The sequence below is a fragment of the Hypanus sabinus genome, chromosome 13 (assembly GCF_030144855.1).
Source record: "Hypanus sabinus isolate sHypSab1 chromosome 13, sHypSab1.hap1, whole genome shotgun sequence".
Lineage (NCBI taxonomy): Eukaryota > Metazoa > Chordata > Chondrichthyes > Myliobatiformes > Dasyatidae > Hypanus > Hypanus sabinus.
Window position 1 is genome coordinate 46,604,800 of NC_082718.1, and position 26,805 is coordinate 46,631,604.

At 38.1% G+C, this 26,805-nt stretch overlaps 1 protein-coding gene across 3 annotated transcripts in view; it reads left to right on the forward strand.

Moving 5' to 3' along the window:
- kif21a (kinesin family member 21A) overlaps positions 1-26,495 on the forward strand; it is a 131,154-nt gene extending 104,659 nt beyond the window's left edge. Inside the window, exons 26-34 of one of the 3 annotated variants that reach the window (XM_059987556.1) lie at positions 4,907-5,026; positions 9,363-9,401; positions 10,557-10,693; positions 13,463-13,643; positions 14,226-14,390; positions 21,890-22,007; positions 24,002-24,172; positions 24,893-25,092; positions 25,199-26,495. In XM_059987556.1, the coding sequence (XP_059843539.1) occupies positions 4,907-5,026; positions 9,363-9,401; positions 10,557-10,693; positions 13,463-13,643; positions 14,226-14,390; positions 21,890-22,007; positions 24,002-24,172; positions 24,893-25,092; positions 25,199-25,292 (1,225 nt within the window). In that variant the 3' untranslated portion in view covers positions 25,293-26,495. The remainder of the gene's footprint in view (positions 1-4,906; positions 5,027-9,362; positions 9,402-10,556; positions 10,694-13,462; positions 13,644-14,225; positions 14,391-21,889; positions 22,008-24,001; positions 24,173-24,892; positions 25,093-25,198) is intronic. The other 2 variants (XM_059987558.1, XM_059987557.1) reach the window with 2 other exon arrangements.
- Positions 26,496-26,805: the final 310 nt, after the last annotated feature.

Here is a 26,805-nt window from a genome sequence, read left to right on the forward strand (position 1 = left end):
TTCCTATAGGATTTCTCTGCATTCATTTTACCCTCTACCTTCACAAGCCTTCTAGGGCCTGGAGCAGTGAAGCATCCCCACAGCGTGATGCAGCCACCACCATGCTTCACAGTAGGGGTGGTGTGTTTTGATGATGAGTGTAATGTTTAGTCTGATGGCCAAAAGACTCAATTTTGGTTTCAACAGACCATAGACCTTCTTCCAGCTGAGTTCAGAGTCTCCCGCATGTCTTCTGGCAAACTAGCCAGGACCCCATGTAAGTTTTTTTTTCCAACAGTGGCTTTTTCTTTGCCATTCTCCCATTAAGCTGGTGAAGCACTCAGGCAACAATTGTATGTGCAGTCTATCCCATCTCAGCCACTGAAGCTTTAAACTCCTCTGGAGTTGTTATTAGGTCTTTTGGTGGCCTTCCTCACTGAACCCTTTCTTGCATCCTCACTCAGTTTTTGAGGATGGTCCACTCAAGGCAGATTTACAGCTCTGCCATATTCTTTCTATTTCTTGATGATTGGCTTAACTGTACTCCAAAGAATATTCAGTTCCTTGGAAATTTTCTTGTATGCATCTCCTGTGCTTTTCAATAACCTTTTGGTAGAGTTGCTTGGAGTGTTCTTTGGCTTCATGGTGTCGCTTTTGCCAGAAACGGACTCACCAGCAGTTGGACCTTCCCAGATTCAGGTGTATTTTTACTACAGTCAATTGAAATGCACTCAGTGATCTCCATTTAACTAATTATGTGACTTCTAAAACAATTGGCTGCACCAGTGATTTGGTGTGTCATATTAAAGGGGTGGGGGAATACTTATGCAATCATTTATTTTATGTCTTGTATTTGTAATTAGATCACTGTAGAGATATGTTTTCACTTTGACACAAGAGTCTTTTTCTGTTGATCAGTGTCAAAAAAGCCAAATTAAATCCACTGCAATTCAATGTTGTAAAACAATAAAACATGAAAATTTCCAAGGAGTTGCAAACTTTTTATAGGCACTGTACATTTCTTATTGTAATTTATAGTTTTTTGCAATGCACTGCTGCGCAAAACATTTGCCAGTGATAACTGATTCTTATTCCGATCAGTCTTGCCTCAATTCCCATCCATAATACCTTGCTCATTCAGCATGGTATTATGGCTACTTCAGGTAAAATTCTGTTGAACAGTCACCCTCTCTAAAAGTTGACATATTAATGCTTTTCCATAATGCTAACAGGATAGGCTATGTAGACTCTGAATCTCTATTTTCTTCTGGTACGTGGTAGAGCCATTAGAATTTGTTTTTCCAGTTTTCTTTTTCTTGTGAATATTTTATCATTTCCATTTTGTTTTTGGCATGCCTTTTTCATTCCAAACTTCTCTTGTTTCCTTTTCCTTCCATCCCTGTTACTTCAATTTAAGTTCCTCTCATCAGGATAATGATCTCTCACCTTACATAAGTTAAACCACTTCATGTGGAGGCACTTTGCATTCCATTGTTGTCGGAAGTGAAACCTTGTCCTTAAAGTTTTAGAAACTCATTTTTGTATCTAATTTAAAAAAATGTGTCATGAAGTTTTTTCTCCAATTGTTCCTTCAATTGTTTCAATTTCCTTTGTGAAACTATTTTTTTCTTCCTACTATGCCAGTGTTTTTATCAAGGGGTTTTTTGAAATTACCCATACTTAAAAGTTAATCTTTCAGGAAAATGGGCCAGCAAAGCTTTTTTATTGTTCATTTCATTTCAACTGGATTTCTAAACAGCAAGCTGATAAATCTTCAAGCTATGTGAAGATCATTGTGTTTATGCACTTCAATCAAGTAAAGCCTATCCTCAATAGAAAGAATAGTTTCTGACCTTTTATTTGTAGGGATTTGAGGATGGGGTGAGAAATTGTGATCTGAAACCTTGAAAATTACGGTCAAGCCAGAGGTGGCAAACACAGTTCCAATATTAGCCATGACTTCTGCTCTCTTTTATCTTCTATATCTGCAGGGATTATTTTAATTGTAAATATTTTTTGATTTTTTTATCAACTAATTAATTAGGAAGGAGATAGGATAACAGTTAAAGCCTTGAAATTTAAACTAAGAATATATTTAGATTACAGCCGGCTGGTGGCGTAGTAGTGACATCAGCGCTGGACTTCGGAGCGACAGGTCCCGAGTTCAAATCTGGCCAGTTCCTGTGCACGCTCTCCTTCCGTGCCTGGGTTGAGTGTCGAGCTAACAACTCTACCTTGTAAAAAAAAAACTGGAGAGGGATGGGCTCCGCCAGGTTTCAGATGTCCAAGACACGCCGTACGATGAGCAATCACCAAAAAGATTGGTGCAAAAAGCTTGTCATGACGACGCCCCGACGACTCCACCAGGAGTTAAGGGTGCGTGCGTGTGTGCACACACACACACACACACATTTAAATTCCTTTTATTGTGAATTTAAGAAATTGAAATATTTATTCATGCTGTATATGGAGCAAGTTAAAATAATGCCGCATGCTTAAACACAGATCCTCATCTTAATTTGCCCTGCACAAAATACAAAATTTGTTAAATAAGTAGTGACATAAATATTGGTATCATCTGGCACAATTAATTTATAGACTGTCTTACAATTAAATTTAAAAAATACAACTGTCAGTTAAGTTCATCCATGGATGCTCTCTGGGTTATCTTTTTAGGCATGCAATTTTCTTTTTTCTAACCTGTAATTTATACAGAAGCCCTCATTTAAGAATGAAAAGGGTCTTGTGGGGAAGGGGTGCATCCTTGACTTAAAATGCCCTTTAAAACAGAAACATGAGCTTTCATTTGAGACAGACTTGAACATTATTTGGCCTGTAAAGATCAGTTTACTGTTGCACTCACAGCCTTTATACTTAGACACCATAAATGAATAGATTTATATAAAATGTATTCCTCTTTGTTTTATGAAATGTAGAAAGTCAATTCATTATGAAATGACAACTTTTATTCCCAATATTGCGACTCATGTTCTTGTTCTTGATCCATTTACTTGCCTTTGATTCATCTATATTGAATCTATTTTTTTGTTTGCTACAATTTGTCCCAAAGGTGCTAGTTCATAGTTTTAAAACTGTTGTATCCGAATGTGGAAAGTTGCTTTCTGCTTTTACTTTTTCTTGTCTGGGATTGGTTGCTAATTCTTGCTGAATTCACAAATAATTTAAGAAGCATTTGTTACCCTGCTGTAGAGTAAATGTAATTGGATCCAGCCATTTTATCTGCTCAGGGTACTTGACACTTGGCTAAGTCTGCTTCAACAGTAACTGATCAAAAAAATCCAAATGATTTAAAATAGACTAGAATACAGCATTTTTTTAGGATGTGAAAAGCTATACCAAGTATCTTTACTCAAGTGCATCTCTTCCATTAATCCTATTGTCCGCTGGTCCTGTCATTGCTTATTTTAAGACTTTTTAAAAGATATTCAAATATAGTTCTGCACCACAGCCAAATTCTTATGTGTTTTTGCTGTTCAATATATTTTGATGGATCCATGTCAGCTTTTCCTTTTCCCATTGTTCATGTTACCAGTGCAATAAAATAACTTTGGGAAGTTAAGGGAAAATAAGATTGTAGCCTTTTGTATAACTTGAATAAGTTTAAGACCAAAATCTCTTAAAAATCATTTCATCACCACATAAAAATGAGACTTATGCCAACAAGGGTATTTACTTGCTCAAATTTCACTGATGCAAGATTATCATCAGTGGAGTTTGTACAAGTGAATGCCCTTGTTGACATGAGTCTCATTTTAATGTGGCAATAAAATTATTCTTGAGAAATTTGGCCTTAAATTTATTAAGTGTAGAAAGAAAACTTTTGTATTCACTTTAAGTATTTTTCTTACCTCTGGATTATGAAATGATTACTTTTCATCAAAACATGATAGTAAGTGGATGTTTGAGCGGCTGAGTATTAAAAATTTAAATCTAACAGCATGAACAACATACTTAGATTGAAAATTTAATTTAGAATGTAACTAATGTTTCAAGAGTTGGTCATATTTTAAACATAAATTAATTTTCATGTTATTTATTTAGAAACCTGATATGAATATCCTTTTTCTGCTGCTGAGGCCTAACTTAATTTTTGTAGCTTTCTTATTATTTCCTATTAATTTTGAAATGAATATACAGTATCCTAGTACATTTTATATCCTGGTAGGTTTGAATGGATATGTTAATTTATAGTTTTTTTCAATTTTGATAATTTATAGGAAGTTACACTCTGTTTTCTGCATTGAAAAAGTTTAGGCCAAGAAAATTAAGTGCAATTAAAATGTGTTAGGTTCGAATAAAATATCAGAATAAGCATTTATAAAATGAATTATTTTACCTGTTATGATTGCAGTTGTTATCTTTCCTACTGGAAACTTATTGCATTTAGCTTAGAATATGCAGAGCTACTTGCATGTATTACTGCAATAATTAACTTTGGCTTTATCATGGTCGCTTTGGATATTCTGCTGTTTTGAGAGGCAGACAATGGTGGTGAAGGGCAAAGGGCAGCTATATGTAATATTTTAGGTCCAAGAAGCTGGTTTGTAGAATAAGTAAACAGAATGATCCCCAGTCCTTGGAGCATCAAGTGCAGATTTTGACTTGGAACCAAGTTGAAGGTAAAACAAAATAAATTTTTCCATGAGATTTTTAATTAACTTGAAACGTTTTTTAATGAAGTTTATTAATAGCCTGTTGAAGACTTGAAGAAAATGACCCACAGAGAGTATTACTTTGTTGTGCATTTATTTTGTAAGCATTTTAAAAGCTGGATTGGGTGTTAATATACAACTAAAGCATCCAAATTAATTTGTGTTTTGGCTATTAAGTATTGGAATTTTGCAGTTTGGATGTTATACCCAAGAATCAATGATGTTATAATTTATAACGTTTGGTCTTATTTTAGCTCACGACCAACATCAGGAACAGAAAGAAAAATACCTGAGCCTTCACCGTTATCAAGGAGGAAATTGTATGACAGAGGGAACTTAGCCGGAGACAAATTGAAGGTTAAAGAGCAAAAACTGTGAGTAACATGATGGAGCAGTTATGAATTTTGTAGCTTATACATGTCTGTTCATTTTTTTACCATCTGCAAATTTTCCTTTTCTTTACATTTTTAAGAACACAGCTGTTTAATATTTCACATTTTATTTAAGCAACAGTGTAAAACTGCTGCTTAAATAAGATTTGCTTCTCTGGATGTAACTTAAATTTTGTGAGCACAAGAGATTCTGCAGATGCTGGATTTTGTGAATGCACACGAAGTGCTGGAGGAACTCAACATGTCGGGCAGCATCTATGGAGGAGCGTAAACAGTTGATTTCTCCTTTCCAATCCTGATGAAGAGTCTCATCCCAAACATCGATGTTTATTTCCCTCCGCAGCTGCTGGCCTGTTAAATGTTGTGAAATTACTTGACTGTTCTGTTCCTTCAGGCAGTCTATTCTGGATTTTGGTACTCCCAATCCCCCTCTGAATTTCTTACCTATTAAACATAAACCCTCTTGACATAAACACATCACAAGCTTCTCGTGGTTTGACACATTTATTTTGTACACTTAATTTACTTTTTACATCCTCTGAGTGGAAATAATGTTTCATTCATGTGATATTATTAAATATTCTGCCATTTATTTTGATGTAAACACTGTCAGTAATACCAATCACCAGTAACTTACTCCTCAAAGTCTAATTTCTTTAATGCTTTCAAACATAGAAGAAAACTGAATTCCAGAGGTAAGATGAGGGTAATAGTCTTAACTATTGATGGGCAGCCCTGCTCTCACAAAACAGTTTTCCTCTATGTCTTGATGGTTTACATTGAAAGTAAAGTTAGTTGGACCAACAGCACTCGTCCTGCAGTGTGAGTCGGTATCTTTTTGTTGTTTACAAGTCGGCATTGCCACTCCAAAACTTGAACAGTAGCACTAAGTCAACTGCCAACTGTTTGACTGGTGATCTACCTACTTCCATATATAGTGAGTTACTCCACCACCAGTAGCTGCCATGGGCATCATCTACAAGATGCTTCAGCAAAACTTCCAAAATCCATGACCTCCATCACCTAAAAAGACCAAGGCAGCAGGAATGCCACCAAAAAGGTTTTCCTTCTTCTAAGCTAAATGCCATAAATGTTAACTTTATTGCAGGGATTCGCTACACATAGCACTGGGAGCACTTTCACCAGAATTGCAGTGATTCAAGGAGGTAGCCCTCCTTTACCATGTCAAAGAAAGGGATAAGAAATGATGCTACATTCCAACAATAAATGAAAATAAATTATTCATTTTTCTAAGTACAGTTTTGTGAATATTTTAGTTTTCTAGAGTACCTAAATTAATCAAGGATCTCAGTTGAATTTGTCTCATTATTTTTGGAGTTCAAATGTTGCTGTAAAAGTTAACTGCCAGAATAGGGCAGGAAAATTAAAAGCACCGTTTGATTATATAAACAGGAGTAGGTCACTCAGCCCCTTGAGCCTAGTGTAGCGGTTAGTGGAACACTATTACAGCTTGGGGTAATGGAGTTCGGAGTTCAATTGTGCTGTCCTCTGTAAGAAGTTCGTATGTCCTTCCCATGGGCACATAGGCTTCCTCTGAGTGCACCAGTTTCCTCCCACAGTCCAAAGATATACTTGTTAGTAAGTAATTGGTCACTGTAATTGACCTGTGATTAGGCTAGGATTAAATAGGTGGATTGCTGGGTGGTGGTGCATGTACGTATATACATGCACGCATGCACGTGCACATGTGCACACACACAGACAAGTAAACACACAGACACACAAACACCCCCACTTTTCTAAACTCCTGATGATTCAATGCCCTACCTATGCAAAGCTTTCCTCATCCAACAACCTGACCATTCCATGTAGCTGAACAGCTTCCATGCATTAACTATTTAGGAGCAAAATACCATACACAGTACTTCAGGTTTAGTCTCCAGTGACCTATAAAATTTAAGTTAATATAATTCTCTCTTTTCAAATGTTACACACAATTTTTTTTACCTACGTTCTGTACATAAAACAGTTTCTGCAGGTTGGTCAGCCCTTTCTATGAAGTCTGAACTTTATGGAAAATTTCTGTACAGTATTTGTCCTAAGCAATTATTGACCTGTTCCTGGATTTAATCAGAAGTAAAACTTATGCTGTTCATCTACTTTTTACCTTTGATTCAGTCTAATCAGATTTTCAAAGTACTAAACTATATAACTGGTTTAGTTATTGAAATTAATAATTTGTTTAAAATTTGTTCAAATGTGACAATGCTTTTTGAAGTAGTTCCTTAAAAGAGCACTTTTGTTGCATAGTTCAGAGCCCTTTTTTGTAATCATTAAGGATATCTTCAAAAAGATATACAGAAGTACTTATTAGCTCATTTTACTAGAAATTGTGCAGCTTTTCTTGAATTTATTTATTTGGTCAGTATATTAAAATTCTGGTCATTACAATCAAATAAAACATTCAGTAAGCAGTAATTCACTTGTGATCCTTTGAAGAGAGGCAGGAATGTGACAGATGTTGCCTATTGAGATGTATCCAAAATATTGAACCAAGAGTTGATTTTTATGACATTATTTCCACAATGTAAAGTACGTTTCTATTCATTTTCCAAGACAGTTTTCTAATAATAGTCTCCACTTAGTTGCATTTTTTGTAACAGTTGTTTTCTGTAGATTGACATACTTGTACACTAATGTACCTGGTTATTCAATTTATAGCTGCTTTAGTTATAATTAACTCAAGAAAGACCAAACTGTACAAGGAGCTTAAGATTTCTACAGTGTTAGATTTCTTCCTCGATGCAGTTGATGTAATCTTAAATTAGCAAAGTGTTTAATCCCTTTGTGGGGCTTTCCCCCACTGAATACAGTTGAATCTGTTATGTTATGGAAATCATTTAACACTAATTAAATAATTTGCCAATATAAAGCATGTCAACTTCTATTCCTTTATTCATAATCTCCAACGACAAACTGATTTTCATTTTTGTATATTGGAGCTCTGAGGACATGAGTGCACCAGAGAGCACAGTGCTGGCATTTTTCTGATTTCAGAAATTGCTGAACTGATGACCTAGCCCCAAGCTGTTTGATATTATTATACACTTGTAATTGTATAACCGCTTTTGATGGCAATCGATTAATAAGCTCTGAACAGGTTTGTAGTTTCTAGCAAGCACACTGTTCTGCTTTATAAAAGTTGCATCTCAGTGACGGAATCATTGAATATTTAGTATTTTTAATGTTAGATTCTTAAGTTTTATATCTCATTTTCAACTGTTCCTTTAATATCTCAAGTACTTATAGTGAGCTAAATATGTTGCTGCCATCCTCATGAATTTCAGTTTTAAGTTTTGCCATTAGGTGTCAGCCTTGACACAGTGGCAGCATTTCAGTGACAAGTTGCAGGTTTTACCCGTGTTTTGAGACATGAATGTGAAATGGAACAAGGTAATATCTTTAAAAAATGAAAATTGAAGCCTATTCGAAATATGAAGCACTTCTGTATAATTTTTGGTCAATCTTTTACCTGAGCCAGTATCACTGATGGTTTGATTGGAACGGGAAGGGAAGTACTAACTGTTACTTCAATTTCTGTTTATGATCTTCCTCCCAAACCAAGCATTTTTTCACCTGCCTTACTTTATACTTGAGAACAAAAGCTTAGAGAATAAAATTTTTAAAAAAGATTAAAAAAAACTGACAATACCTGTTGTGTAATGGTTGATTTAGGTTGAGTCCCAGCAAAGTTTAAGAAGCTAGTTAGCCTTGCAAGCTGTCATAAGCATATTACTATGCTAATCTACTTTTTTAAAAACCACCAAAGTGGATTGCAGATCAGGACATTGTATTAAATTGCCTTTTGTTGTTCTTAAGCAATCTTTTTGAACATTAATAAGGACCACCTTTAGCCTTTTTACTCAATTAAATTAGAAGGCTGCAGCAATTGTGGTGTATTGCAATTTCATCGAATCCCAGTAACTGAGAGAATTGCCAGTATTAATATTAATCTCTGTTCATAACTTGATTTATTTTGGAAATTCTATAAGGAAATCCTATTCTGGAGTCTCATTCTTTTTTTCCCTTCTAAACATGGTCCTATTGATGTGTGCCTTCACTTGGTTTCCTTTCTTTCTGCTCTTAATTTCACTTCCTTGCTCTTGGATCTGTAGGTTTTGGACTCTGCAGCACATGAAATGTAATAAATTAAAATAATGTGTGGTTTGTTTTCCAATATAATTTTATATACCAAAATATCAAACTGATGGCTACTTTTCAGTCATTGTGCAGAGCTTAATCTACTGATATTTCCTCTTCTATATCTTTCCACAATTCCCTCACTGTTTTATTGTAGGTCAGACGAAAGCGACTCCTCTCTTTCGGAGGTACAAAGGTACACAATTTATTTGTCACTCAAAGTTCAGCAGATTTTGCTGTGATGTTCATTGCATTTAATTTTTCTTGCATGCTAATGGTGCCATCAGCTTTTTGAGGCTACTGAAATGTTTGTGGGCAGTCTTTGCAAATTGGCTGTTTTTGTGTTGAGTATAAAATTGGTTTTCTAGCTTTTTTGGATGATTTACTCTGCTTTTGGGGTTGCTTGCAGAATTTAGTTTTATTTTGCTTTTTGCACTAAATGAATTTTGAAATGCTTTGCTGAAGAATAATGTTGACTTTTCCCATTCACAGGTGCTCAAGCTTTTCCTCTTAATAAAAGAATATTGGTGTGATGTGCATGTTTTTGCTTCAGTGAACTTATAAGATAAATGATGCTAAAGAGGGAGGAAAATAATGTTGGCTTTCTGACAAAATTAAGAATTGGTGAAATTAGCTGCTTGATGTTATTTCTGAAAACTAAAAACATTGTTTACTTACACAAGTTAACTTACCTGCAACAAGAAATTTGACTGGTATTCTGATTACACAACCTTCAAGTTGTACTGTATAATTTTATAATATTAATCTTTTTTCCTAACTAGTTAATTTGAATGTACAATAGTTAATCAGTTTTTACTGTTATATTGCAGAATAATTAAGAATAACGTAGGAGAACTGATGAACATTTGCCTTCTTCCATGAAATTATAACTTGGCATAAACCATGGTTTTAATGAGAAGAGGGATGGGGTTGGGGAAGAAACATTAGAAAGAGAATGTGCCCTAAATCTTTAAAAAGATCTGGCAGCCACATCTTAGCTCATCAGTCACATTAATAAAATGGTAATAAATAAATAATGCTCATACACTAATTTTGAAATTCAACCCTGCTGACACAAGAGAACTTACAAATATTGATAAATAATTCCCAAAGATAGGGAATTGCTTTACTCTTCACTAAAGCAGAACAATCATTCACTTATTTTTATATTTAGTATGTACATAAAGTGCATTGAATTATAAAAATAAGGAAAATCAGTGTGCAAGCCAACTTCATTAATTAAAAATGCAAGCAATGGAAGTATTTATTTTACTGTCCTTAATATTTGTGATTCAGTAACATAGTATTTTACTGTATTGCTCAATATTTTTTCTCATCATTCTTTTCCCAGGGGTATCATTAACCTGTATCCTAGCTCCAAAGCCAACAGGGGTACACCTCTTTACTGTACTCATGTAGCTGAAGGTCACAGCAAGGCAGTGCTGTGTCTAGATGCTACAGATGATCTTCTATTCACAGGAGCAAAAGGTATGGGTAAAACCTGTTTGAACAGGAAACAATAGGTTAAATTAAAGTCACAGATCTCAGTAGCACCACAGTGTTGACCCTCTCACAATTTATCCTCCTCTTATCCAATGGCAAAACATCAATGGCTTTGAAATTCAAAAGGTTTTGTGACCCCACCCGGTATTCTGAGACAGGCATCTTTGCCCCAGTTCTTTCTGGTACAGGCAGTTGCTGAGAGGATGCCTTTCCCTTGCAAATAGGACACTTCATTAACAAAGAAGTCAGGCTCTCTCTTGAAGCTTGCTCCAGATTATGCAGTTGCCAACCAAAACTTCTGTGCTTTGGAAAACCCAACGTGATAGAATCAAGAAGAATCCACTTGTAATGTTTTTTGTGACTGGTTGAGAAGAATAGGAGTGTCTTTTTCTCAGTTCCTGTCATATTCAGAAATGCCCTCTGACCTGATGATTTTCAGGGAGCATGGGGAGAGCATTACTTAAGTATTGATGACTTGTGGCCCCTTTCTATGGAATATTCTGCCTACTATCCACCAGCCAATTAACTTGTTCATTTGCTGGGGAGGCAAAGGAAGTAAACATGTATTGTTTTGCCATTAAATTTCGAAGGGTACCCATTGCCTGATATCATCAAGATTTCCTTGTTCTCCCCACCCCCTTATAGTTCCCAAGTAAATCAGATCCACAAATTTTGTATGAGGTTGTTTTGGCTGTTGCACCAGGGATTGCTAGTTAAATTTGAATAATTTTGACAACAAAAATTGCAACAGTTTTACTGCAATTGTTTAAAAATTAGTTCTCAGAGATAAATGCCACTGTTTTTCTTTATCAGGTAGAGTGATTTTAATTGCTGTAAATGCAAACAGTTCTCCACAGGTCATCTGGTCAACTATTCAACTATGACCATCCCTTTGAAAACTTTTTAAAGCTCCCCTGTCCTAATTGAGGCAAAGTTACTGGAATTGTTTTCTGCTCTTCATTCTACAGCCATTTACTTTACTTTTACTTTATTGCCACCAAACAATTGATACTAGAGCGTACAATCATCACAGTGATATTTGATTCTGCGCTTCATGCTTCCTGAAGTACAAATTGAAGTAAATATAATAAAAATTTAAATTATAAATCATAATTAGAAAATAGAAGAATTAAAGTAAGGTAGTGCAAGTCAGGTCTGGATATTTTGAAGGTATGGCCCAGATCCGGGTCAGGATCCATTCAGCACTCTTATCACAGTTGGAAAGAAGCTGTTCCCAAATCTGGCCGTACGAATCTTCAAGCTCCTGAACTTTCTCCCGGAGGGAAGAGGGACAAAAAGTGTGTTGGCTGGGTGGGTCGTGTCCTTGATTATCCTGGCAGCACTGCTCCGACAGCATGCGGTGTAAAGTGAGTCCAAGGATGGAAGATTGGTTTGGGTGATGTGCTGGGCTATGTTCACGATCTTCTGCAGCTTCTTCCGGTCTTGGACAGGACAACTTCCACACCAGGTTGTGATGCACCCTAAAAGAATGCTTTCTACTGTGCATCTATAGAAATTAGTGAGGGTTTTAGGGGACAGGCCAAATTTCTTCAGCTTTCTCAGAAAGTAAAGGTGCTGGTGGGCCTTCTTGGCAGTGGACTCTGCTTGGTTAGACCAAGCCAGGTCATTTGTGATATTCATCCTGAGGAACTTAAAGCTTTTGACCTGTTCCACCTGCGCACCACCGATGTAGATGGGGTTGTGTGGTCCACTACTCCTTCTAAAGTCAACAACCAATTCCTTCGTCTTGCTGACGTTGAGGGATAGGTTATTGTCTTCGCACCATGCCACCAGGTTCTTAATTTCCTCTCTGTACTCAGATTCATCATTATCCAAGATAGGGCCTACAATTGTGGTGTCATCAGCAAACATACATATTGAGTTCGATGGAAACTTGGCTACACAATCATGGGTGTACAGTGAGTACAGCAGGGGTCTGAATACACAGCCTTGTGGGGCACCGGTGCTCAGAGTGATTGTAGAGGAGACCTTGTCCCCTATTTTTACAGCCTGGGTCCTGTCTGTGAGGAAGTTGAAGATCCAGCTGCAGATCTGAGTGCTAAGACCCAGGTTCTGGAGATTAGGAATCAGATTATTTGGAATGATGGTATTAAAGGCAGAGCTGTAGTCAATGAAAAGGAGCCTTACATTTAGTGCATCATTAGTGTTTTCATATGTCAGCCAAAATTTTTATATCTGTTGTTCTGTTTGTCTTGGTGTATTATTTAGTAGAATTTCAAAATCAGGTCCTGAATCCAACAGTTGTACATTGTATGTACAAGTTAGTAAGAATGTGATGTATTCCACTTCCAATCAGTCTGCAACATTGACCCTGAATGTGAAAACTACATCATATTCCACCTTGATTTCCTGCACTGTCCCAATGAAGTTCATTTTTAGCTTAAGGCACAGCACTTCATCTTCTTTCTCGGCACATTGCACCCTAGGAATCTCAACAATTAATTTAGCAACTTCATATAATCAGCTATTTCAGTGTTGCCTCCCACATTTCCAGTTATTGTTCTTGCACTTCAGATATACTGCAATTCATTGTCTCCATTCATTGTTCAGCCTGTGCAATCACCAGTGCTTGATGTTCCACCTCCCTAGTCTACATGTTATCAGAGATCTTTCCTATTATTCTCTCTGACCCTCTTGTCATGAGTTTTATTTTCAATCTAAGTATCTGGTGTATGTTGATGTGCAATAATAGATGGCAAGCTGACTGCATTTCTATTTGTAAATTGTTGACAGATCGGACATGTAAAGTATGGAATCTTGTAACAGGACAAGAGATTATGTCGCTTGGTGGACATCCTAATAATGTGGTATCAGTCAAATACTGCAGCTATTCGAGTTTGGTATTTACTGCTTCCACGTCTTATATTAAGGTGTGGGACATCCGAGATTCTGCCAAATGTATTCGATCACTGACGTAAGTATCCATTCTGATCATTTTAAAGTTAGGCATTTTGAAAAGGATATTTTGTTTGGATGTACAAGTTTAAACTTATTTATAAGTTGCTGTATTAAATCTAAGTTTTGAGGTACTAATGATATGCATCTTCAAGGGTTCTAAACTATGGTTCTGTTCCTGTCTGAGATGATGGAGAAATATAGGCTTGTTCAGGTTAATGCAGCTAATGGTTTGATGTTAGGCACCCCCCCCCCCCCAAGAGAAACTGGAAGTATTGTATTGATAGGAGAGGGTAGGGGGATAGAGGACCACAAAAGCTCTGTCTTTTAGATGGCTGGAAAGCCAAATGAAAGTCCCTGTCTGGCTCTATCTCCTCATATGGTAAAGGATACAGAAGCAATATTTCGACATTTGAGAACTGTTGTTGTCACTGATACTGTGCAGTGCCCCACCCAACAACAACTTTGGCAGAGCTTTGCTTGGCGGATATGTTTTCTGTCATATTTTTAAAAGGTGTTATTTATCGTGTAAGATGCTTTTAAAAACTATAAAAGGAAGTGTTATTATATAGTATGTAAAATCTAATTTTGTGTTTTTCAGGTCATCAGGCCAGGTGTCAATGGGGGATGCTTGTGCAAGCACAAAAAACAGAGCAGTTACTATCCCACCTGGAGAAAATCAGATTAATCAAATTGCACTTAATTCCACGGGCATGTTCCTCTACGCTGCTTCTGGTAACTCTGTGCGAATGTGGGATCTCAAAAGGTATTTTATTCTTAAATGGAAAAAATTTTGACTTGTTGAAGTTTATTTTGAATATTCATTCCAATTTTGTGGTCCAAAGTTTGTTCTATTTTTTGAACAGCTCAGCATCTTCATATTCATTGAAGATGAGCTGTAAGGAGTTTTAAAACCATGGAACTGCAGATGATGGTAATCTGGAGAAAGAATAGAAAATGCTGGAAACACTCAGAAGGTCAAGCAGAATCCACTGGAAGAGAAATAGAGTTAACATTTTGGGTCCCTTGATCTAACGTTATACTTGGTCCTTACAGTTGCTGTCTGAGCAGTAGAGTGTTTCTATCAACTTCTGTCTTTTATTTGTACATCATACCTCCAAATAAAAAAGATGTAAAACAGTATGGCTTGATACAAGCCTTTAGTGGAGTTAGACAATCCACACCAGGGGTGTCTGTAAAGAGCTACTTTTTAATCAGAGCAGCAATCGAGATTTCAAAAGCAGAGTTTCATGGCACTTTCTCTGAGTTGGGAAATGACTAATCAGCAAGTGGCCACTTTCATTGGGGCCGGTTCATTGGCGATATATAAGAGGAAGTTAGATATGGCCCTTATGACTAAAGGGATCAGGGGGTATGGAGAGAAAGCAGGTACAGGGTTCTGAGTTGGATGATCAGCCATGATCATACTGAATGGTGGTGCAGGCTCGAAGGGCCGAATGGCCTACTCCTGCACCTATTTTCTATGTTTCTAGGCTTTCATTTTCAGAAAGGGAGAGTACAAGTAGTGCAGGTGCAAGCAGAGCAGCCATTCTTTTGGAGTGTGCCAGTCTTTAGAGTGGCTTTGGTTCATCAGGCTTGAGTGAGGTAAATTACTGTGTATTCTTATTTGTTTATTCCTCATCTGTTAGTGCATAGTATAGTCAGAATGGCATCAGGGCAGCATTTTGTACCGCATGTGGGATATGGGAAGCTGGGAGACCTGCAGTCCCAGATAAACACATCTGCACCAGATGTACTGAGCTACAGGTCCTGAGAGAATGTATTAAGGAACTGGAGCTGTGGCTTGATGACCTTCAACATATGGGAGAATGAGGAGATGATAAGGCAAGAGCTACAGGGAGGTAGTCACCCCTAGGGTTACAAGAGACAGGTAACTGGGTGACTGTCGGGAGAAGCGGGGAAATGCACAGCCAATGCAGAGTATACCTGTGGCCATTCTCCATAATGAGTATATAACTTTAGACATTGTTTGTGGGGGGGAGAGATGACCTACCAGGAGGGAGCCACAGTGACTGGGTCTCTGGCAATGAAGTTTGGTGCTGTGGCTCAGAAGAGTAGAGAGGTGAAGAGGACCTCAGTGTGATAGGAGATTTCCTAGTCAGAGAAACAAAGACAAAGTTCTCTGGGGGCAAAAGAAACACCTGGGTGGTATGTTGCCTCCCTGGTGCCAGGATCAGGGATGCCTCGGGGAAAGTGGTCATAATATGATTGACCTCACCCTGAAATTTAAGAAGGAGAAGTCAGATATCTCAGTAATACAGTGGAGAAAAGGAAATTAGAGGCATGAGAAAGGATTTGGCCAGAATTGATTGGAAAAGAACACTGGCAGGGATGATGGCAGAGCAGCAATGGCTGGAATTTCTGGAGGGAATTCAGAAGGCACAGGACATGTACATCCCAAAGAGGAAGAGGTATTTTAAATGCAAGATGACACAACCATGGCTTACAAGGGATGTCAAAGCCAAAATAAAAGTGAAAGAGAGGGCATATTATAGAACAGAGGCTAGTGGGAAGTTAGAGGATTAGGAAGCTTTTAATTAGCAATGGAAGGTAACTAAAAAAAGTCATTGAGAAGATGGAATATGAAAGTAAGCTTCTTCAGTTACATAAAATGTAAAAGAGGTGTGAGAGTGACTATTGGACCACTGGAAAATGATACTGGAGAGGTAGTACTGGGGGACAAGGAAATGGTGGACAAACTGGATAAGTATTTTGCATCACTTCACTTCACTGTGGAAGACTAGCTGTATGGTGAAGTTCTAGTTGTCAGTGGCCATAAAGTGTGAGAAGTTAACATTACTAGGAAGAAGGTTCTTGGGTCGTTGAAAGTTCTGAAGCTAGATAAGTCACTTGGACCAGATGTTGTACACACCAGAGTTCTGAAAGAGGTGGCTGAAGAGATTGTAGAGGCATTAGTAATGATCTTTCAAGAATCACGAGATTTTGGAATGGTTCCAGAAGACAGGAAAATTGCAAATGTCATTCCACTCTTTAAGATGGGAGATGGGCAGAAGAAAGGAAATTATAGGCAAGTTAGTCTGACCTCAGAGGTTGGGAAGATGAATAGAGTGGTGTCCTTTTCGAATAGAGATGAGGAGTAATTTCTTTTGGCAGAGAGTAGTGCATCTGTTGAACTCGTTGTCACAGGCAGCTGTGGAGGCCTAGTCTTTAGGTAAATTTAATGCAAAGGTTGATAGATTCTTGATTGGTCAGAGCTTGAAGGGACACAGTGGGAAGGCAGGAGATTGGGGCTGAGAGGAATAATGGATCAGCCATGGTGAAATGGGGGAGCAGATAATGGCCAAATGGCTTAATTCTATGCTCCAATAGCTTATGGTCTTTAATCTACAATATAGTGCTGACCTTTTAACCTGTTCTAAAGTCAATATTGTCTTTCTCTTCCCCCATAGCCCTTCATTTTTCTTTTATCCATGAATCTCTTGAATTTCTGTTATGCATCTGCCCCTGCCACCAGCACTGACAGCACATTCCACACACCTACTAATCTGTGTGTAAAATAAAAACTTGCCCATAACATCACTCCATACTTGCCTCCAATCACCTTAAAATTATGCCTCCTTGTATTACCTTTACCACCTGGGGGAAAAGGTGTTAGTTGCCCACTCTATTTATGCCTCTTATCATCTTGTGCACTTCTATCAAGTCGCCTCTCATCCTACTTTGCTCCAAAGCAAATAGCCCTAGCTCACTCACCCTATCCTAATAAGACAAAGCACTCCAATCCAGGCACCATCCTGGTATATCTTCTATGCACTCTGTCTAAAGCTTCCACATGCTTCCCATAGTGGAGCGATAGGTATTGAACACAATATTCCCAAGTGTGGTCTAACCAGAGTTTTATAGAGCTGCAACTTTACCTCATGGCGCTTGAACTCAGTCCCTTGACAAATTAAGGCCAACACACACCATATGCCATCTTAACCACTCTATCAGCTTGCACAGCAATTTTGAAAAATCTATAGACGTGGCTAAGATCTCTCTGTTCTTCCACACTTTTAAGTATCATTTACTTTGCATTCTGCCTTCAAGTTTAACCTTCCAAAGTGTATCACTGTGTACTTTTTTCTGAATTGAACTCCATCTGCCACTCCTCAGCCCAGCTCTGCATCTAAGATGTCCTGTTGTAAGGTTTGACAACCTTCTACACTATCCACAACTCTGCCAACCCTTGTTTCATCTGCAAACTTACTAATCCACCCTTCTTACTTAGCTAAGTTATTTATAAAAATATCAGAGAGCAAGGTCCCCCATGGAACATGACTGATCACACACTCCATCTAATACCACCTTCTGCCTTCTGTAGACGATCCAATTCTTCCATGCAGCCAAGTTTTCCAAATAAGCCTACCATGGGGAACCTTGTAAAATGCCTTACTAAAATCCAGATACACCACATACACTGCTGTACCTTCATCAATTAGTTTTATCACTTCTTCAAACAATTCAATCAGACTTAGAGGCATGACCTGCCTCTTACAAAGCCATGCTGACTATTCCTATCAGGCCATGTTGACTATCCCTATCAGACCATGCTTCTCCAAATGTTCATTAACCTTGTCTGTAAGAATCCTGTCCAATAATTTACCCACCATGGATGCGAGGCTTACTGGGCTATAATTCGCAGGATTATGCCTATTAACTTTAACAAAGGAATAACATTTGCCACCCTCCTGGTATAATTCCTGTGGTTAGTGAAGACTCAAAGATCATCACAAAGGCACAACAGTCTGTTCTCTCATGTCCCATATTAACATGGGGTATAAACTCTCCAGTCCTGAGTACTTGTCTATCCTAACATTTTTCAAAAGTTCCAGCCCATCCTCTTTCTTGGCATAGACATTTTCCAGCATACTAACCTTTTCTACACTATCCTCACATTCATCAAGATCCCCCTCACTATTGAATTCGGAAGCAAAGTAGTTATTAAGGACATCTCCTACTTCCTCTCACTCCAGGCATGTTTCCTCTTTTTTTCCCTGATTGGCCCTGCCGTCACTTCAACCGTCCTATTTTTCTTCCTTTATGTGTAGAATGCCTTAGGATTTTGCTTAATCCTACACGCCAAGGTCTTGTCATGTCTCCTTCTAGCTCTTGCAAGTCTATTCTTGAGTTCCTTCCTTACTATCTTATAATGCTGTAGAGCCCAGTCTGATCCTTGCTTCCTAAATATCAAGTATGCTTCCTTTTTCCTCTTGACTATTCAGCATCTCTTTTCAACCATTGTTTCTTCATCTTACTATCCTTTCCCTGTTTCAATGAGACAAATCTATCCAGAATCCCATGCAAGTGATCCTTAAACAGCCACCACATTTCTGCTGTGTATTTCCTTAAATATTTGTTCCCAATTTACACTCCTTGTAGTGTCAAAATTTGCTCTCAACCAATTAAATACTTTCCCATACTGTCTGCTTCTTTACCTGCCCAAGACTATGGTAAAGGTCAGGGAGTTGTGTTCATTGTCTCTGAAATACTTGCCCACTAAGACATGTCACCTGACTAGATTCATTGCCTGGTACCAGATCAGGTGTGGTGTCTCCTCTGGTCAGCCTGTCTTCATATGTCAAAAATCCTTAGGAATGTTGAAGTCACCCATGATAGCAACCCTGTTATTTTAGCACCTTTCCAACATCTGCTTTCCAATGTGTTCCTAGTGTCTATATTGCTATTATGCTGGGGAGAGGCCTGTAGAATACTTCCAATAGAATGATTGCTCCCTTCCTGTTTCTGATTTCTACCCATGCTGGCTCAGTAATGATCCCTCCATGACGTCCTTCCTCTCTGCGGCTGTGATTTTACTCCTCCTTTTACCCCTTTCCCTATCTATTTTGAAACATAAACCGCAGAACATCCTGGAACCATTCTAGCCCAGTGACAGCCAACTCTCTGTAATGGCCACAATATCATATGTCCATGCACTAACCCAAACTTTTCAGTTCATCACCCTTGTTCCTGATCATTCTTTTGTTAAAATAGACACATATCAACCCATCCACCTGACTGTAATTATGCCCTGTCCACTGCCTATCTTTCTTCACAGTCTCGCCACATGTTGCATCTACATTTACACCAGCTACTCAATCTTCTGACCTATCATTTTGGTTCCCATTACTATGATGCTGGATTTAAAATGTACTTGAAGTTGAGCACAGAATCAAGACCAGTATTCCAGGGCAGTAACAAGGGGAATAATGCATTGTCCTTCAGCTGAGACGTTCAACTGAAGAACAACTGTTCTGTCACATGGATGTAAAAAATCTGTTGGTAGTTTTTGGTGCTGGGGAGAGAAATACAATAACCATAGAACACTACAGCACAGTACAGACCCTTCAGCCCTCCATGTTGTGCTGACCCATATAATCCTTTTTTTAAAAAGTACTAAATCCACACTACCCCATCACCCTCCATTTTTCTTTCATCCATGTGCCTGTCCAAGAGGCTCTTAAATACCCCTAATGTTTTAGCCTCCACCACCATCCCTGGCAAGTTATTCCAGGCACTCACAACCCTCTGTGTAAAAAAAAAAAAAAAAAACTTACCCCTGATGTCTCCCCCAAACTTCCCTCCCTTAATCTTGTACATATGCCCTCTGGTGTTTGCTATTGGTGCCCTGGGAAACAGGTACTGACTATCCACCCTATCTATGCCTCTCATAATCTTGTAGACCTCTATCAAGTCCTCTCTCATTCTTCTACACTCCAAAGAAAAAAGTCCCAGCTCTGCTAACCTTACTTCATTTGACTTGTTCTCCAATCCAGGCAACATCCTGTAAATCTCCTCTGCACCCTCTCCATAGCTCCCACATCCTTCCTATAATGAGGTGACCAGAACTGAACACAATACTCTAAGTGCGGTCTCACCAGAGATTTGTAGAGTTTGCAACATGATCTCTCTACTCTTGAACTCAATCCCCCCTGTTAATGAAGCCTAGCATCCCATAGGCCTTCTTAACTACCATATCAACCTGTGTAGCGACCTTGAGGGATGTATGGATTTGAACCCCAAGGTCCCTTTGTTCATTCACACTCTTAAGTAACTGACCATTAACCCTGAACTCAGTCTTCTGGTTTGTCCTTCCAAAATGCATCACCTCACACTTGTCCAGATTGAAATCCATCTGCCATTTTTCTGCTCAACTCTGCAGCCTGTCTATATCCCCTTGTAACCTTTGACCACCTATAGCTCCATCCACAACTCCTCCAATTTTTGTGTCATCCACAAACTTACTCACCCACCTTCCACCTCTACATCCAGGTCATTTATAAAAATCACAAATAGCAGGGGTCCCAGGACAGATCCCTGCAGCACTCCACTAGTCACCAACCTCCAGACAGAATACTTTCCTTCCACAACTACCCTCTGCTTTCTTCCTTTAAGCCAATTTTTTATCCAAACAGCCAAGGTTCCATTTATCTCATGCCTCATGACTTTCTGGATGAGTCTCTCATGAGGGACCTTGTCAAATGCTTTGCTAAAGTCCATGTAGACCACATCCACTACCCTACCCTCATCAATTTCTTTTGTTACCTCTTCAAAAAACTCAATCAGGCTCATGAAGCACGATCTTCCCTTCACAAAGCCACTTCAAAAAGTTCACAAACCACTTTTTCTTGGATGTTAATATTAAAAGCCAATTGTCTGCTCATTATCCGTTGCTGATTGGTCAATTTTATCTATGCATTAGCTGCTCATATTTGCTAATTTGATGTTGGTTTATGCTTTACGATATTAACGACAACAGTCTTTTCCTTGGCTGTTGCTTTGTTTAATGATGGGATTTATTTTGTGGTATAATTATGATTCTTTTGTTAATAGTCAACCAGTTATAATTCTCCAGCAAAACTGTAACCTGCTTGCTTCCTAGAAGTAATTAAGAAGTTTCTTAAAACAACCAAGAATTGGGACCCTGTATTTTGACCACTTCTGTATTTTGTTCCACCTTTTATAGAGAAAGCTTTCCATTCTGATTGACTTTTAATATACCATCACACAGTTACATGGATAGGAATGGTAGAGGGATGTGGGCCAAATCCAGGTAAATGGATTGCTCAGATAGGCAAGTTGCGCCCAAGGATCAGTTTCCATACTGTATAGTTGTATAACTCTATTTAAATTAGCAGAAACGACGGTAAGTTGCTATCACCCTCCAATGACTCCCCTCCCCCACTCCCATCCAGGTAGTGTTAATGTGTTTACAATGATTAAAGAGACTTTTCTGTTTTGAAGGTTTCAATCAACTGGAAAGTTGACTGGTCATTTGGGTCCAGTTATGTGCCTTACTGTTGACCAAACTGCAAATGGACAAGATTTGATTATCACTGGGTCCAAAGATCACTACATAAAGGTAAAATTCACAATTTTGCACCTTTTTTTTTAAGTTCCTACAATGCGACAAAACCAAAAAAAAGTTTAAAGAAAAGATTTATACGGTGCAAAACAAATGTATCAAATGTACAGTTCATAACAATTAAGAGAAAGCACCCATAGTAGAATCGTATAAAGTTAGTTACCACCCCACCCTCCCACTACCCAACTCCAAGCCAACCTTATGATATATAAAAAAATTAATCAGAACTTTTATCACCACAGAGCTGTATTTATAAAAAGAAGGTATATTGCCTACTACCTGAACTATAATATGTTAACACACAAAAACAATGAAAGTCTTAACTGAAAGAAGCCGGAAGTAAGGAATTTAAATGCAAAAGAGAAGAAGGAGGGAAGCACCCTTAATCTAAACAGGAATTATGAAAATATTCAAGAAAAGGTCCCCATACCTTTTGGAGCAATACATATTCATATGTATTGGGCTTGCCCTAGCTTGGAGAAATTCTGGAGAGATGTTTTTTAAACTTTATCTCATATACTTAATGGCTACTTGGAACCTAACCCTCTGACTGCTCTTTTCGGCACTTCGGGAGAAGTTAACATGTATCTGACTCCGACTAAGCATCGTACATTGTCTTTCACCTCTCTTTTGACCAGACGTACAGTCTTCCTTAGGTGGAGAGATACTGCCCCACCCACTTATGCTCAGTGGTTTAGAGACATTATGTCCTGCTTAGACCTTGAAAAGATTCATTATTCACTTCTCTATTCGGACATAAAGCAACATTTTTTAAAATGAGTTCTTCTGCAAGACTTTACGTTAAAAATAAAAGTGACCAGATTGTGCTGCCTGCCATCCAGCAGTTTCAGAGAGAATCACTAGCTAACTACAATGTGTCAGTCACCACAAATCTGCCTCTGAATATGCACATTGCAATCTGGTGATTTGGAGCAAGCTAGATCCTAGCAGACTAGTTGGGTCCAGGAGATGAGGGGTGGTGGGTGCAGTAAATTAGGTTCAGATTTTCTAAATTCTGGGGCAGGGTGCAATTTGCATGGTCCAATTCAAGGCTGTGATTTTTTTTTCCTTATACTTAATGCTTAACATTTTTAACACATTCTTAATATATTTTAATATATTTATATCAACTTAACTGTTTAAATGTTTGATTATCAGAGACATTTAAAAGCAGTTGAAATCTTGGCAGCAGGAAATATGCAAACTAACAAGATGTTTGCATAAAATTAACTATTTTAAAGCAAAACTGTTAATGTATGTCACATTAAAATTCAGCAGTGTTTGTTCATTAAATCTTGATAATGGCAACTGCATAACATTGGAAGTTTTATCTTCAGGGAAGCAGCAGAATGTCATTTTTCAACCTTTCATAGTAGCACATAATGTCTGACGAGAGAAATGGGACTAGATTACGGGGTTCAAAATTAGGCCAATATGATGTTTGGATTAGCAGCAGCAGAACTGTATTCCACCATATTTGTAAACATGATTCAGCATTTCCCTCAGGCTGTCATGAGAGATGCAACGCTCCCCTTCAAGGGCGAGTGAAGTTGAGATCCCAAGCAACAGAACATCTTGACCCAACAACTTGCCAGTGTTCCTGCAGTGTTGTTGGATCTAAACTTTGAGCTCCTGACCCAGATTGTGCCAAGGCCTGGGTGGTGGGGATCTTTGATGGATGTTGCCTTCTTGAGGCAATGCCTCATAGGAATACTTCCGATGGTGGGGAGGGATGTACCCCTGATGTATTGAGCAGAGACCATTACTCTCTGCAGCTTCTTAAGTTCCTGTGCGTATAAATTGCTGTACCGGACCAGTCTGGACACTTTCAACTGTGCAGCTATAGAAGCTTTTCACATTGGTTAATTGTGGAATCCTCTTTACTGAAATGTATTCATAGTGTTCAGCCATAGCAATCACTAACAATCCGTAGTTAATTTGACACTTGTGAACTAAGTAATGTATAAATATTATTCTGTATTCCTTTGTAGATGTTTGAAGTAACAGAAGGTGCCATTGGGACTGTAAGTCCTACACACAATTTTGAACCACCACACTATGATGGGATTGAATCTCTCACGATCTTGGGTGACAGCTTGTTTAGTGGATCAAGGGATAATGGAATAAAAAAGTGGGACATGGCCCAGCAAGAACTGTTCCAGGTATGAATACAAAACTGTTTTAATGCAAGGTTGCATGTTGACAAGTAGGTCCTAACAAAAGGAAATCTTGTTTTTGCTCAATATGGTTTGGAAAATGCCCCCATATTCAGGAAGATAGAATTTTTCACCTTTACTTAAATTTACATGACCTTATTTTACCTACCACATCACGAGCCTCTGTATCAAGCACATCATGTCTCGTAATCTCTGTCATCTTCAATGGGATTCTCCCACTAAGTGCATCTACCCCCTACCCCACTACTCTCCAATTTCCATAGAGATCATTCTCTACATGACATTTTTATCTGCTTATTCCTCCCCTCTGATCTCTCCCCTGATACCTATCCCTACAAGCAGGATAAATACTACACCTACCCCTACACCACTGCCTTCACCACCATTCAGGGCCCCAAACTGTCATTCCAGATGAAACACTTCATCTACAAGTCTGTTGGGGCCATCTACTTTACCTGCTGCACGCAGTGCGATCTCCTCTATATTGGTGAGCCCCAACATAGATCAGAATCGGGTTTAATATCATTGGCATATGTTGTAACATTTAGGGGATCACTTTGTTGAGCACGTTCACTCCATTTGCCATGAAAAGAGGGATTGTTCAGTGGCCACCTATTTCAACCCTTTGAAATGGTTTATTCTCTTCTTGATTCTAAGTCATGATATTTAGCTTGACTCAAGATCTTGGCACAATTCTGTTTTCAGCAAGTTCCAAATGCTCACAAGGATTGGGTGTGCGCCTTGGGAGTTGTACCAGGCCGGCCGCTTCTCCTCAGTGGCTGCAGGGGTGGCATCCTTAAGCTTTGGACTGTAGACAGCTTTTCACCACTTGGGGAGATGAGAGGCCATGACAGTCCCATAAATGCCATCTGCACCAACTCGACCCACATCTTTACTGCTTCAGAGTAAGTACAAAGATTGTCCCTGAAGATTTCAGGACCAGTCAATATGTATACATTTCTAACTTTAAAGTACCTTTAATAAAACATTTGCAAAAAAAATTTCTTCCAGTGACCAAACAGTGAGAATTTGGAGTACTCGAAGACAATCAGATGGACAGATGTTGGAAACTGCAGACTTAAACGATGATATCAACAGCAGCTGAACACTGCAAAAGGCAAAGGAACATTGGCCATTGGTGTATAGATTTTTTTTGTGATTGAGGAAGCAGTTATAACTGGGCTGAATGCAGCTGGAAGTTGCAGAGTTTCATCGGTTCTAATCAGTCAAATTCATACAAGTATCACATTTCCATCAGATAAAAGAGCAACTCCATAAGATAACATACCAAAAGCTTGACTGTTGTGTGAATAGAAATTGTGAAAAGGCTTTTCACTCTGCAGAGCTATTTTAATGTATCAGTTTACAGTAGCTTTCAGAGCAGTAAGATTTGCAGCAAAAAGCATGTGTTGCAAATAATTCTATGCAGTTAATGGGAATTGCTATCTACTTAGTCTGTGATATTGCCCTAAAAAAATTGTGTAGGTTTTATTGATGCTGCAGCCATGGGCCTAAATGTCTGTACCTGTGTATGGAATTCATTTCTAGTTGGAGTTATTGCTGTTGCATTACATTTAAAGACAGGATTTAGTGATAGCTGTTTATGCAGCAGTATTCTCATTCTGTCACTAAATTTTTGTTGTAGAATTTGTCTTACGACGTTTAAGTTGCATACTCCCATTTATATCATTATGATGTTGTCACTCACTGTTGAGACAATACTGTTAGTACTAACAGCCTGCTTTTCTTCCAAGTAAGAGGAAATGGCCATTGCAGTTGAGTGGATAAAATGCTGCTATATTAATGGTGAGAAATGTGTGCGTACTTGCATTAACAGCAGGTAAATGGGCAGTTTCACCTTGAGTGGAAATGCACTGTACATAGTGAGTTTGAAACAAAATGGGTTAAATTGTACCTGGTTTATTTCCAGAGGTTGTAGAAAGTAGACAATTAAATGGGATATATTTTATTTAGCTTTAGATTTTGAATGATTGTGATTTTACTAATTCTTTGAAAATTTTATGTAAATAACCAGTTTGAATCAGATTTAGGTTTTATTTGCTGTCTACCAAGGCTGCTTGTAAACAAATGGCTAAATAAAGAAATGTGTGCTCAATTTGAAAATGTCATATGATATGTCAATATAACCTTTAGAATCAAAACAAGTCGTACAATCAGTTGACTGAACACAGCATTTTAATGTTTTTTGTCACAATGTTTCCTGATTTATGGTGTAATTTAGTTAGTTATTAATAATATTACATTATAAATAATATTGTAAAATACTTTTATGTAATTTCAAATTACAACACTTATGGTCTCTTATGTTAAGGATGAGTAATGGAAATTACAGGCCTTCATTCTAATAACCATAAGAATCTGCATACATAATTTTTTGCTTCCATTTCCACATCTGTCTTGGTGTTAAAATTAGTGCTTTACTACAAGCAATTTTGTATGATCAACATGTTCTCATTTTAGATGGATTTATGCTTTAAACACCTTTCAAAGTCGACTCCTGCTACTAAGGAACAGGTAGTTCATTCATCTTTGAATTTGAGTTGAAAAGTTACTTTGAGCTTCTGAAAACCAAAATGAGGACATTTGAACACAATTTA